This window comes from Scomber scombrus, chromosome 6 (assembly GCF_963691925.1).
Source record: "Scomber scombrus chromosome 6, fScoSco1.1, whole genome shotgun sequence".
NCBI lineage: Eukaryota > Metazoa > Chordata > Actinopteri > Scombriformes > Scombridae > Scomber > Scomber scombrus.
Window position 1 is genome coordinate 9607453 of NC_084975.1, and position 15526 is coordinate 9622978.

Below are 15526 nucleotides of genomic sequence, written 5' to 3' on the forward strand. Positions count from 1 at the left end.
TGTACTGTGAAAAACTACAATCTGTGACTTTTTGTTGTTGTTTTAGTCAAATACTATGTCATTTTCATGAGGGAGGACCAATCCTCAACACCTACGAAACCTGGTGAAACTCTGTGAAGTTAATGAACAGAACAACTAGTGGCGAGATAAATGTACACATTGAAAACTATGTGTTTAAAAATATGACTCTGTTGAAGGATACCGAGCAGGACTGTGAGAGACAGAAAACAAACAAACAAAAAAAACCCATACAAATGGTCAGAGTGGGTTTCCCATGAGATTCCTGACATTCCTCCCTCTCTTTCTCTCATTCTGTCTGTCCCTCTCTTTCAGCCCTGAGGCAGCAGCTGGCCCCCTCACATCCTGACAGGCCCACTAACTAGCAAACACAAACACACACATATATATCTCTACACAAACACACACATCCAGCAGACATGTGTGAGGACTGAACCAGAAAGTGTGAAAAGAAACATCTGGGGAACTAGAGGCACAAAGCAGAGAGCGAGCGGTGAGTGACAGACAGACGGTGGATGTGAGTGAAGTTGTGTTTGCTGAACACCAGACTGTCGTCAAAGATAATTCTCCATTGTTGAGGATAAATGGGTCTGGCTGAAATAGGGGGCAAAGGTCATTGTTTTTCGGTGGAGATAAGGATCTGCAAGTCCAGCAGACTCGACCTCGACTGTGTCAGCGCTCGGCCGGACCGCGGTGGTCCGCGCTAGGCCCCGCTACAGGAGCCTTGGAGGGACACAACCCACTTTCCTCTGGTTTTTAAAATTAGAGAGTGAGTGAGCGTTTTGCTCCGATCTGCCCGAGCTCAAGACTAAATCTGACAGAATTGGCACGTGCTGGGTCACGGCAGACATGTGCATCTCAAAATAGAGGCCGAGAGAATGGGAACGAAGCAAGAGAATTAAAAAAAAAAAAAAAAAAGGAGAGGGAGAGACTTCCCTGCAGTGGTTTGACTGAGCATGCATGAACACGCACATGTTCACGAAACCACCCGCGCACACACACACACACACACACCAACAGGGCGGCCTGTGCCGAGTGTTGTGCCCCGAGGCGATGAGGAGTCTTTGTGAAGTAGGTTTGTATGCAGGCTGTTCGGCAATAATGATGACGCTCTTACACGGACAGCTTAATGCACAGTGAACTGACCGTAGATCCAGGACAGACCAGGACGTAATATCCCACAGACCGTTCTGTCAGTCTTATTCTTTCGGCTCCTGGGTGGCATCGTGTATTTCTGGAACCGTGGCCTCTTTCTCTAGATGGGTATCTTGTGTCCTCTGTGATAACTATCAAACGGCTGAAGTGGGATCAGAGAGGATTCTTTCCAAAATCAAGGATGTATCACATGATGAAAACAACGACGAAGGCCCGAAATTAACTGCAAGAATGTTGCATCATGTTTGGGAAATGCAAGAATCTGCAGTACGTTGCTGACCCAATCACTCGTGGAAGTGAGCAACTGTGAGTATGAAGTGACGGTACGATGTTTGAGACGTCTCGAGTCAAGCCTTCAGGATCGGTATCAGGGCTTATTCAAAATGGATTATATCAGCTAAAATAAAACCGATCCTTTCGTTTTTGTACTCTACAGTGTTTTGTCTACCTGTTGTGCTGCTCACCTTCACAACAGCCTACATTGCAGCACTCTTATGTGAGTGAAAATTAAGAGCGTGTGATTGTAAAAAATATTTGGGTCACATAGTGCGAGTGACTCTGAATTCTGGTGTCTTGGTTGGATAAATATACAACATACAATACACATTTAATCAACATAGTTTACCTTCTTCTGCTATGTGCACAAGTATCGAATTGGCAGATGCCCAATATTAAAGGGATGGGATAGGACTGGAGACAGAAACTTGATGCATAAAACTGTTCATGTGTAAGAGTCTGGTTGTCTACAAGGTGACAGAACATCACCCTGTAAAAGGACACAAGTACCAACTTGTCACTCTTGGATTTGACACTGCTAAAATATGACAGGTGAGAAACTGACTTCAACAGAAGAGCCAGCCCACAACGCTTTTTTATGGCTGTGAAGCACAACTGTGTCTGACCCATGATGCATTACACAGGGTGTGGACACAATAAAAGCAACACCTGTACAATGTGACACAATATAATTTAAACCCAATTATCCATCCAAATATTTTCATCTGACGGGGGGTGGTGGATAAACCATGTCCCCCATATGTCTTTCTTCTAATCTACTTCCTCCAGCTCCCCCCTGGGGAATCCTGAGAGGTTCTTAGGCCAGATGGGAAATATAATCCCTCAGCAGTGTTCTGGATCTGCCCCTGATCATGACTCAAACACCTCAACCAGCTCCTTTCAACATGAAGAAGCTGTGTTTCTACTCCAGACCTCCTCCCCCTTCTTTCACAGCAGACCTGTCATAGCAGGAAAAGCAGAGGTGGAACTGATAACATTAACGATGGCTCAGTTCCAGTTAGTGTTATTAAGTGCACCTGTGCTTTTCCTGCTTCAACATGCCAAAATATCTGCTCTGAAAAAGGTCTATTTTGACCCTAGTCCTTTGGTCGTTACCCAGCGTTCAGGACCAGAGTTGAGGGCTGGAATATAAATTAGGAGCCAAACAACAACTAAGCAGTGCAATTTCTGTCCATTTTAGGGCTGGGCGATTATGGCAAATATGGCATGATTAATTGAACTTTTATCCTTGATTATGATTAATGAACGATTATCTCCACCCTTGATGAACAATTATGTATTTTCACTGTTTCTTTTGTTTTGTATTTTACACTGCCCTCACACGATATTTTGTGATATTTTCACACATGAGTATCTTTAGGGAGTGAAAATAATGATGTTTTAAGGCGTGACGCTGTGGTTAATGTCTAGTGGACGTTTTGAGGTACCCTGTGATATTAAATTGCACCGCAGATATTCAAGAACCAAACTTTAGGCACACCTTACATTGATTATTTCCATTTTAGATCAGAAATAATCCAGATACTTGATTAGATTTCAGGCTATTTAGAAGTCTTCAGCCTGGTTTGTTGTTTAATAAGCCATTTTCATAGCATACACTTGTCACAGCAGGTAGAGCGAAGATGTTACTACTTACAACGATGATAGCTCAACTCTATTCAACTGTCCCAATTAGCCAGTATGAACTCTGAAAATGACGCCACAAGATGGAACAAAGCTATCATTACTTAATGTTATCAATGGCACCTGGGTCTTTTCTGCCAGCCCCTGACAAAGAGCCAGTTTGGGCTGAAAAAGCAGAACTTTTCCTTACATAATAATAATAAAAATACATTTAAAAAAAGGTAATTTTTCAACTGTATCTGCTGCTAATTATGTAATCAAAAAGTGTGGGTGGAAGTTAATTACTCACTGCTGGACTGCACCTGTATGAATCAACTATTTGTTAAATCTGAAACTGAAATTAAATTATAAGGAGCATGTCTCGATTACTGCAGTAAAGTGAACAAGCATAAAGACGTACAAAGATTACTTTATTCAATAGTTTTGACAACAGTTAACATAATTCATGTTTCCCTTGTATTCATAATAGAATATAAACACACAAACACTGGTCTCTGAAGTGCTCCCAGCGTGAATATGTGAAGACTTTTGATGCTTTTATTCCTGTTCTATGAGCGGGTCAAACACCTTGAAATATAAGTAGCTGGTAAAATGAAGCTGAAAATGATCACATGTACTGGAGCCATGCCAAAGAAAATGCTCAAAAACTTGTCTGGTAGGCCTCTGAGCAGAACAGTGCAAAATAATGCTGCTGCCAGATAAAATGACCGAGGAGAAGTGAAACTCTAAACGAGGAATCGCCGTCACCACATGTCAGCATGTTCTGACTGTGGCTGGCGTGGTGGAGCATTTTATCTACGTCTATGTCACGTTACTTGTTGGTTCCTCTCTCTCTGACTGCTGATCCTTTATGATAAAGTGTGATATGGGAATAAGAATGACAGAAGGAAAAAGGAGTTAAATATGGACACATTTTGCGTGTGTATGTGAAAGAGAGTGTGAGTATTAATGCGTGTGGCTAAGCCCGCAGATTAACTAGACCAAAGCCTTCCCATACTCACTCACTTCTGCAAGGTCAGTAGGCAAGGCGGTCAATCCTAAGCCTGTCAGACTGTCTTATCTGGACACACATACACACACTGCACCATGTTACACACAAACAAAGCTCACATACTTACAGCAACAACAAGGGGACAGACAGACAAGCAGTCCTACAAACACAGAGGGATCAGTGAGGCAAATAAACAGAGACGGACTTAGTAGGCAGACTACTACTGAACTGTAAAAAGCGATTCAAGCTCATGCAGCACATTACTGGCTACTTCATTCACAGGCATCGATGATGTTGTTGATGTCACATGCAACAAATCAATGAAAATGAACTTTGTCTGCAAGAAGCCCCTGTTACACTGCTTCATGTTGCGTTTCCACCACTGGTGATGCCCCAAGTCAGTGATGTCAAAACAGGTGTTTTGCTTTTGACAGCTGATTATGGTGCTCTCCATTTGTACTCAGAAGTCGGAATTTCAGAGTTCCTAATTGGAAATTTCAACTGGAATGCCTTCTGAAGTCAAATTTCCAACTCGAAAGGTAAGAAGAACCGTAGCAGCCCTGACCTCAAAATCCAAGATGGCTGTCCCATGCATCAAGTTGTAGTAATATCCTGTTTATTACCACTTCTGTCTTATTTGTGTCTCATGAAATCAGTCGCACACACAGCACTGTCCAACTTCTATCTGTGTTGTTATGCTGTTTGTATGCTCAAAATACAGCCAAATACGTTTTTATCAACTGGTGTTGCAATCAATGGCTAACCTGGTTAGAACTGGTTTTCTGATTTCTTGAACTGGAGTGTGACACCATTCACAGCTCTGACCTTCCAACTTTTGAGGTAAATGAAACGAAGCATTAGAGACACTTTCCAGCCCTGACATCACCGGGTGGACTCTAATGACAGGTTTATTATGTTAGTTCAGAGTTTTAGTGTGCCAACATTTGCTAAATAGCACTAAACACTAAGTACATTTCAAGATGATGGGAATTTCATTAGTTCTTCGGCTATAAATATATAGTTGGATATTAACCAAAGTATTGGACAAATGCAGTTTTTGACCTGAATGGTGTTAGATGGAAGGTGAAGGGACCATTACAATTCATACTGTGGGGGGATGTGAATGTCCCAGCTAAATTTCTTGGCAATCCACTAAGTAACCATATTCACACATGTCAAGGTGAACCAAACAACAGACTTACATTTCCATCCTAGAACCACTAGAGTGGCTAAAAATATCACATTAACTTGTTCCAGCTCTCGAGTGTGCTACTTTTGTGTTCTTTGGTAACCTTTGGGTTTCTGGCTGTTGTTCAGACAGAGAAAACATATCTATCACTCAAGCTCTTGTAAACTGACTGTTTCAGAGGCTATTTCACTCTGATATCAACAACATTTTTGGGAAAACTCTGAATGCTGAGTCTGCAGATCGAATGAGCACAGAATATTAAGAACCAGTGCGACTTTGAAAGTCTTCCATCAAGAACTTATATCAGTTCATCTCTAACGCCATGTCCCACATGCATATCACAGCGTTGCTTACAAGGTCAGAGTCATAAAAAGCTTCTGATGTGCTCTCCTCCTGAGTTGCTTTAAGAAAGTAGAGGCAGCGGGGCTGATAACTAGTGGCCCTGTTACACATCATGAGCAGCGTGAAGCCGGCATTGCTTCCCCTCTCCTCCCTGCTCTCTTCAGCTCTGATCTGACTCTCTGCTCTGTTCGGCTCTATGCGCTGGCGCTGGATCTCGCTAATCTTTCCAGGAGTTTCTATTCAATCTGCCAGCTGGACAAAGGGGGCAGGAAGCAGCTTTTTCCCCCCTCAGAGAGAGGCGGAATGAGAGGGAAAGACAGAGAGTTGGATAGAGTGGAGACAGAAAAGAGAGAGCTGCATCAAAAAAAAAAACCCAAAAACACCAGTAGAGCCATTTCTGGTGGCGTTCCTTCTCAGGGAGTGACCAACTGAGAGCAGAACAAGCAGAACTGCTTCCTGGTGACATACAAAATATATCATAATTTCTGTTCTAACATATAGCAGGTAGGTTTCATTTATAAAACTACGTATCACATCAGAATGAGCTACAGATGAATAGGCAGCTAGACCCAGAAACAGATCCCTGTACAATTAGCTAAAGCAGAGGTGATTTTCGGTCTTTACTTTTGATTGACTCAGACAACCTTTCCAATTGATTTTATGTGAAAGTGAAGTTAATTTGTAAAGCTTTAGGAGTCATTTCCTCGTCTCATTATCCCTTTTTTTGCCAGACTTAACGTCTTTCAAATCTCTACAACAGAGGTGGAGTGTGAGGTCAGAATGGCCACAATTATAAGAATAAAGTTGCTTTCAAAACAATGAGTGCGACTCATCTCTGTGACTATCGACTACCTGTGATTCTAACAAGCTGTATCATACACGACAGGCTGAAGCTACCCACTTACTCTAAGATCATCATGTAGCTAACTACGGCAGGGGGTGACCTCAAATAGAGAAAATGTTTAGCAATACAAGACAATTAATACGGAAAGTCTTGCTGACATATTATGAACACTATTTATTGGCCCAGAGCTGCTCATCAAAATTTTGAAGCTGATGTTGCATCAAAACGCTTTTCTTCAATTGTAGGGCTCTAGCTAACAACTTTTTTTCATTATTGATTCATCTACCGATTATTTTCTTGATGAATCGAATGTCCTGTCTTGTGTGATCAACAGTCCCAAACTCATGGATATTTAGTGTTTAAAGCATATTCACATCTGAGAAATTTCTTGCTTCGTAAAATTACATTATTCAACTATCCAAACAGCTGCAGTTTTCATTTTCTGTTGATTGGCTATGCCTTTCACTTCTGTGATCTGTTTCTGTGAACAGATGTATGATAAAAGGAGCTCAGATAGTGGTAAAATTAACTCCAGTATTACGTCCCTCAGTGTGGTCTCTGCGGTTGCCGTGGTCACACTGCAAATAATACAAGTGGATCCATTATAAACTTCATAGCTATGTGTATCCACAAGAACTGCAGCTGCCCTCCCTCCCTGACATTGCGTTTACATTGAAAACAATGGAGGAGTCTGCAGCAACTGCCAAGTGTTTGACCCAGCCTGAAAAACACTGCAACGTTTCTTCAATTGTATTCTCTTTAGACTTACATAAAATAAGTGTTATTTTGCAAAATGATGTTCCTTAATTTGTTACAACCTTGGCTTGTTCTTCAACTCTTTAAATTCACACACTTTCAGCTTGCAGGGAATATTAAGAGTGACCCCAACAACAATATTTAACTACCAAACTATCATTAACATCTCATTACACTAACTCAGATACCCACATAACACACAAAGACGGCTACAGCTGGATGCCATTACAATCTGTTAATCTGAAATGTCTCGCCAAGAGACATATTAGAGCTCATATTTCAGCCTGTTTGACCTTTGCTAGCTCTCTCTCACATACACACACAGCAGTATTTTTACTTTACTTTAGGCCACTGCACTCATCAGAAAGCTTTTGTCCCCCCAGTTGTCCAGTAGTGTGTAGGACAGGGAGGTTGTCTCATTGTATTCATTTATTTTATACTACTGTATAGACTGTATGTAGTGCGAGTGAGTCCTAACACAGTTCTTACCTTCATATTTGAACCTAACTGCGACAGAAATGACTTCTCACAGCCTTCACTGTTGGAATTTGAACAAGTTACCTGCAGGCGTCCGCTCCAGTCGTCTCATCTTCCACCATCTGTCTGTTCCAACGCTACAGTGGAACAATACTGGGCCTCTCAGTTTGAGCTGAGCTTTCACACTTCACTACAATGCCAAGTACAGCAGTGCTGAGGCCAGCCTTCACTCTTTACTTTCACAGAGCTGCTTATAGGTCCAGCTGGCTGCCTCTCAAATCAAAACATAATCAGCTCTTCAGTCTCTCTCTCTAACGCTGGTATTTCCTTTTACTTCTCCATTACATTGTTCTATGATTGCTGCGATGTGTAAAGGGCATGAAGATGTTGAACTTTGGACTCCTAATTTTTGTGTGGGTATACATTTAGTGATGCAGAAATTTGACTTTCTCTTACTTCTTTCCAGTGACCAAAAATCTACATTAAGTGCCTTTTCTTAAGAACTGTGTGTTGCCTGTACGTGATTCGCTTTTTAAGTTTTTACATACGGTGCTGAAGCTGCACATGGAAACTTCACCACTGGCCGAATTTGACTTTACTAATTGTACTTTAGGCAATAAAATCTTGGTTTTAAAACATTTTAGTGTCTGTGAAGCTCTCATTGTTTTAAACTTAGTAATTGAATCATGTTGGTTCAAAATAAATATATGCAGATGATGTCTGGATGTATTTCTTAAATTGATACCACCAGACAAGACACTTTCTATAAGGCTGCATTCTTAAATCATTCAATCTGTGTTTTTAATCAGATAATGACAAGAGAAATCATATGTGAAATATGTTTGAAAAAATGAAAAAAATTAATTGGTTTTGGCTCGACTAGACTGACTGAAATGTTCAATACAAGCTGATGGTTGAAAAAGACTAAAATGTCAACACTTTTCATTGACTAGAACTATAAAAGTTTTCTTTGACTAAGATAAGACTAAATGCCTAGACTTTAACTCAATGAAAAAAAACAGGATGAGGTAATATGATAAAAACTAATGAGGACATTCTGACACCGGGCTAAGACTAAGGCTATAACAAAAAGCAGCTGACAAAATCAACACACGTTTTCTCTTATCGTCATCGTGGGAAAATGTTAATTGATGAATGTATTTCTTCACAGTGTTTTCTATGGAAGTGAACACAAGTGCAGTAAAGCCTTCAGGAAGCCTTCAGAGATGGGACAGTGATCATCCTCTGAAAACGTCTGTGTTGAGTTGTGAACACACTGCTGTGCTTGTCGCATTTGTTATGTGTGAAATTTGGATCAGCTGGGGTATACAGAGCTGGGATCCAAGAGAACAGACACAGGGCCCCAAATGTGAGAGTTGATTGTGGATCTCTGGTTTCTCTCCCAAGTGATCACTCTGCTGTCTCTGCCCCCCCCCCCCGGCAACTCTTCCACAGTGTGTGTGTTTACTAAACAGGAAACTAAAACCCCAGGCTGAAATAATAAAGACTGGACCCCTCTTTGTGGTAATGTCTTTCTGCTTTCACTGAACTGATCGGGGTTCCGCAGGATGCATAAGATTAGATTTATGACCTTTTTAAACTTTTTAATAGAAGCTGGAACTGAGTTTAAGACTAATGCAAAAACGTCAGAACTTCAATCAAAAAGGCAGACAGAAATCCATCAAACAGAGTCCAGGTGTGTATAGTAACACAGAAAGGATATGAACTATGAGTTTTTTTACAACACTTTCAGAGTTTTCAACTACATTGTTTAGTTTGTGTTTTAAAGAAATAGTTCAACATTTGGGGAAATTTGCTTATTTGCTGTCTTTTTAAAGTGATATGAGAATATACCAATCTCATGTTGCTTCCTTAGCTTAGCATATAGACTGGAAGCACAGGGAAACAGCTAGCCTGGCTCTGCCCAAAGCTCTAAAACACACACACCCAACACATGTGAGGCTCTGTAATTAACATGCTCTATCTCTTGTGTTTAACCACATACACAGTACACAGACTGAAATGTTTAAACAATAATTTGTGGTTTTAGGGGTTGTTACACTTGAACTATTCCTTGATGTACGACATCTAATTGCAGTGATCCTGGATTCTTGTTGTCGCAGTGAGGTTATCGTGCCTGTACAGAAACTAAACCCTGTGTTCACCGACTGTATCTGCCATCCTTTGTTAGACGATATGCATACGTACTGGGTGGATGGATGAACTGTTGTTTGTAAACAGCTTGTTTATACGTAATTTGGAAACGTTCAATTTCCACACACCGCAAAGATCTGTGTATGAGTAGATTAGAGTGTTAAAATCTGAGGATACGAGAGCCATGCTGATTGGAGATTCTGATCCTCACTTCTGGCTCAAATGTAACGGAATGAGAAGGCTTGTTGCAGCAAGTGACTCACATTTCTTTTAGTGTGTGAATTAAACAAATATATATACAATGTGTTAGTTATTCGCTGATGATTGTTGGATTATTTGTGAACTGTAGCCAGTCAGGCCTCCAGTTGTTATATTATGCTAAGCTAACCAGGCTAACCTCGAGCACTAATACTTACCGCACAGACATGAGATGAGATCTTTACTGATCTTTTCACATCGGTTTTGAAAAGAAAGCAAATAATTTTATTTCCTAAAATGCTGAACTTTTCCTTTAAGTTGTAATCGACTTTTCAGAGAACAGACGATTAATCACAGTGAATTTTTAATACCGTGCTGCTGAAGCGGAGTAGAGGTTTCAACTTCACCTACCTCCAAGATGCACGGAGAAGGGAAACAAGTCTGAAAAGGTCAAAGCAACACTTGTAGTGTTGAACATCTTTATTGTTAGACCAATGTGTTCTGGCTTGATGCCTTCATCGGGGTCATCATAATTTTTACATTTTTATGCTACATCTGGTGTTCCCTCATTGCAGATTCATGCGAGTTATGATAGCGTTTCCTCAGTTCCTGTTTTTGTTGAGTCTGTTTTAGTTTTTTTCCCCTCTTTTTTAATTATATGTAAAGCTTTGTTACATCACCTTGTATGAAAAGTGCTATACAAATAAAGTTTGATTGATTGATTGATCATAAAACACATGGGAAATGGTACTTAAACTGGGTACAAAAAATTCCAAAAATGTAATATAACATGAAAAACAACCAAATTTGTACATCGAGACACATATCAGCCAATCAGGCATCTACCAAGATGGGTTGTGTATATGGTCATGTGACTTCAGGCCAATTATTTCTTTCTCCTGGGTCTATGGAGAAAGATCTATTGGGAAGTTTCTGGCTTCAACAAGAAGTATTTCCACACGTGCACATTCTCTTACACTAACAACACAGTTATTTGGCTGCTAATAGCATGGATACATATCTGGCAGTCAGAGTCAGGGTCTGATTTTAAAATGCAAAATATGATAACTGCACAAATATGATTTTGAGGTATTATTTATAGACGCAGTTAGCGTCAGAAATTACCTTAAGGTTTGGTAAATCACAATGCGTGTGCTAAATAACATATTTGCATTTTCTCCTCCCTGTATTTTGCGCACTGGGGTTGAAACGCCCCATATTACATATTCATTATGGCAAACGTACTAAATGGACAGCGCGTACTATCTTGCACAGTTGAAAGACGCAAACCTTAGTGCGCTGCGTTAGTAGATCAGCTTGCACATTTTTTAAGGATGATGTCAAGTTTGCACACGTTTTTACACACGCAAACCTTTAGTAAATCAGGCCCATAGTGTTATGTGTAAAATAGAGCTACACAGTGCATGCTTACCCCACACAGTATGCGTAAAAAAACATTACAATTTAGAATAGCTCCACAGGACCTCCCCTGCACAATCCATATCTGCTCATTACAGGAACCTTTCACACAGAGTTCACGGTTCAATATATCAATACAACACTGCTATCATTCCTGCACGTGCTGTGTTTATGTGTGTGTGTGTGTGTGTGTGTGTGTGTGAGTGTGTGTGTGTCCATACATCCAGCCAAACCCATCGTTCCAGCACTCCTCCAGCCACTTCCCTCCCACTGTAACCACATTCAGCAGACCCCGGTTCCGTCATACTTGAACCGACATCCTGCCTCTCGCTTTCTAAATCAAATTAGGCAAAACACACAGATGTGTCATTGTGCGTCCCAGGTCTATAGAGAAAGACCTCCTGGGAAACTGTGGGAATCCAGCTTCAACGGGAAATATTTCCACACATGCACAGTCTCTTTCACTAACAACACAGTTTTTTGGGCTTTGTTTTCCAATCTTTATTCAAGAGTGTGGTTTTTCAATTTGAAAGTATAATTTATTGATGTCATGTTCGGGTAGGCCCCACTTGCACTTAGGTTTGCTCTGCTTCTGCTCAAACTGTATTTCCTGCTCCAACTTCAACCTTTCTCCTCGCTCTCAGGATGTTTCTGTGCACTTGTGGCAACACCTTGAACAGCCTTGTCAAAATACCCCCAACCAATAAAACGCCAAGTGTAATGTTGACCAAAAACGTGATCCCTGTCTACTTGTGGGTGTGTGCGCTTTATGGCAGTTTTACAGTGTGTGCAGTACAGCTATTATATGTAGCTATTATAGAAAAAACTACAGGTGCTGGTATATACATTAACTGTTCTTTTATTCAAAAAGTCGTAAAGAAAGCAAGAGAAGTACATTTAATAAAGCCCTGGAGGGCGGTGGCGGTAGAGGATGACCTCGGTTAAAGAGTAACCGCCTGTATGGGACGCAGCTACACCTGGCATTCTATTGGTTGGGGTATTTGATGACAAGGTTGTTGAATAAAAAAATCTGAGGGCAGACCGGCCACTTTATTAGAAACACCTGTGCAATCTAATTCAATCCACTACAACGGCTCTGCCATAAATTCTACTTTTATGAAACGTATACATTTTCACTTTTTGTTGACACTGTCAGAAAGGTGATAATTCTACTTTATGTTCATTATTGAGGCAGTGCTGGTATACTGGAGTGCATTATATTGAGATGTATTCCTAATATTTTATCCACATACATAAGGGGGGCAATATATTTGGAACACTTTTAATATATACACCACCACCCACTACGACCTCAATAACAAACATAAAGTAAAATGATCACCTTTCTGATAAAGTCTACAAAAACTGGAAATGTATAAACTTTGCAAAAAAGTGGAATGTTCTTTCCAAAGTGGCTGGTGAGTGTTTATCTGAATGCAAGCATGGTTTTGGGAGAGGCAAAGCAAATCTAAGGGCAAGGAAGGGGCTGTGTGACTGCGAGGGCAGTGTTTAAAGGAAATAATTAGAATATCTGCATGCAAAATCAATAAACTGTGCTTTAAAATTGAAAGACTATGTAGTTGAATGAAGAGAGGGAAAAAAGCCCCATACCCAGTAGATGTTTTACAGCAGAGCATCACCGCTCTCTGCAGAAACCGCTTTTTAAATTGTCAACTCGTCATCCTGAGAAGCTGATGCGTGCTGGATGCCACGCATGCTTCTCTTCCTTTCAACCTGCACTGATGAACTCACATAACACATGAGGATGAGATTGCACGCGGACGAAGCTGTCCAGGTGGAAATGTTTACGACTTACCTACAACCATCAACGTGAATTCGAAGCCTCTTTTGACCGACTTCCGGTACACCTGGTTGGGGAGATTCGCAAAGCCCACATAGCCTTCCAGGTTCCGCTGCTGAAAGAGAGAAAACACATGCCGACACGCTTTCTGTTAAAGTTGACATCTCAAAACAGAAATGATTAAACATAAACTCTCAATCTGAAATGTGTAACTTTATCATAGAACACAGGTCAAATATAAGTGTAGCATAAACGAGCCCTTATCAACACCTAAAAACGGTTTCTATGTAAACAGGAAAAACTAAGCTCCAAACAGACTTATGTGTACACAAAGTGAAAAAAAAAACGTGTTTTTTTGTGAACCTGCAATTAGCATTTATGTGTCCTGCAGCGACAGAGCCCCTTTGAAGTAAAGTGAAGCTGGGATACGTACATGAAAGGGGAAAAAAAGGCTGTTTGAGGGTAGAACAGAGGTGACGGGAGGCAGACTCACAGAGAGAAATAACAGGCTTCCCCCCAAAGAGAATGGAAAGAGGAAGGGGAGTCAACGATGCCCAACAAGTCAACTAAAGCAAGAAAACTAATATGAAGCTACGGAAACAAGAACAAACAAATGCAAAACATCCTACGTGCTGAATCGTGTCCATCACGCCCTTCCTGTAGGACGGATGGGTCGTGGTGGTGAAGGCAGTGGATTTCAGACCGGTTCCCAGCCAAGCTTCTCTCCAGCTGCTCTCTCTCTTTCTATTTACCACTGAGGTATCATTTCATCCCTTCCTCCCTTCCCCATCTCCCTCTGCCTCTCTCTATCTCCAAGCCTACTGTCACATAATGCCCCTCCCCTCCCATCCAATCACTGAGCACTGTCCTGCACGCTACGTGAGGCAAACACAATTGATTGCTGGGCTGCCTGCCTCTGAGCGGGCCTCTCGGACTCCGTCATGCATGGCGCCGATGGAAAACTGCTGTGCTGCGGCTGAGAGCTCTGCTGATCGAGGGGGTGTAAACTACCTGTGTTCAAACACCCCCAAATGAAGACACAGAATGAGCCTGAACATGGTCGTGGCTAAGGTGAGAACATAAGAGTCTACAGCCACGCTAGCAGCTCTGCGAGGCCGGACCAGAGCTGAAAGCTAATAATTAGCATGCTAACACGTTCACAATCTGATTGAGTCAAATATTTGAGCTTGTATAAAAAGTATAAAAAGCAAAAGTCCAAGGATCACCACAATGGCTAAAACAGTCGTTCAAAACCTTTTCCACATTAAGGACCCCTAAACTGATCACTAGACCACATACCCCTATCTGAGACTTCCACTTTTAGATGTTTTATTACAGGAAATGTATCAAATATACGTCCAAAACAGTTGGACATCCTCTCATTTAATTATTTAGCTTTATTTAGTTACTTATGGATGGAGTTGCAATGAAAATAAATTATTTCCCTTTTCACTGGGGACCTCTGGGGGTCCCTTGGCCCCACTTATAGTTCAATAGACATTTCAGTCTCAGCCACAAATGTCAACCTCATGGTGGCGCTGCAAGAAAGGTCAGAAGGATTTTCTTCTCTGGGGAACTTGAATGTGTTGCGTTGCTTGAGGCTGGGGGCCATGTGCGGATAAAAACGTCAAGTCATTATAAGGAGGAAGGTAAACACTAGAAGCTAACTGTGCAGCTTTACAACAGAGAGGAAAAAGTAGTGGAGACTTTTCAAACGACTTCAACAGCGGGACTCTCACACAGACGCTTATAAACACTTTTATCACCAGAAACAGGCAGCTGACCCAGTTTCAGTCCAAATCCAGAATTAAAGAACCTTCAGACTAGTTTCCACTGAAAGACATATCCACCTCATTATGTCATTTAATCCGGCACTTTGTGTTCAATCTTACTTCTCTTCAAACGAGGTGGAAAAATATAGAGCTACTGATGAGGCTAATTTTCTTCATATTATTTAAACATAATAATTTGCTTTCTTTGTGGCTACGACTCATTAAAGCTGGTGGAAGAGCTGAATGGATGCCAGTCCTCCATAAGACACCAACTTCTACTGTGATTGGACAGCCTACAGATTTAAAAAACGGGGTGCTTTCAACTCTTTTTGACTGAAGAAATGTGACAGAAGAAATGTTTTTTTGTCCTGCACAGAAACCGCATCCAGCACCTTTGGGATGAGCTGACAGTGAGCCAACTGTTATCTCCCAACATCAGTGTTGGACCTCACTGATGCTCTTGTGGCTGGATGGGAGTGAATCCCCACAG

At 41.2% G+C, this 15526-nt stretch overlaps 1 protein-coding gene across 3 annotated transcripts in view; it reads right to left on the reverse strand.

The window, feature by feature from the left end:
* Positions 1-15526, reverse strand: part of LOC133981430 (septin-7-like) — a 51158-nt gene that overhangs the window by 32711 nt on the left and 2921 nt on the right. Inside the window, exons 1-2 of one of the 3 annotated variants that reach the window (XM_062420109.1) lie at positions 13894-13978; positions 13280-13379 (exon numbers count right to left, since the gene is read on the reverse strand). In XM_062420109.1, the coding sequence (XP_062276093.1) occupies positions 13280-13379; positions 13894-13911 (118 nt within the window). In that variant the 5' untranslated portion in view covers positions 13912-13978. Of the gene's footprint in view, positions 1-13279; positions 13380-13893; positions 13979-15526 lie in introns of those variants that run through there. The other 2 variants (XM_062420108.1, XM_062420107.1) reach the window with 2 other exon arrangements.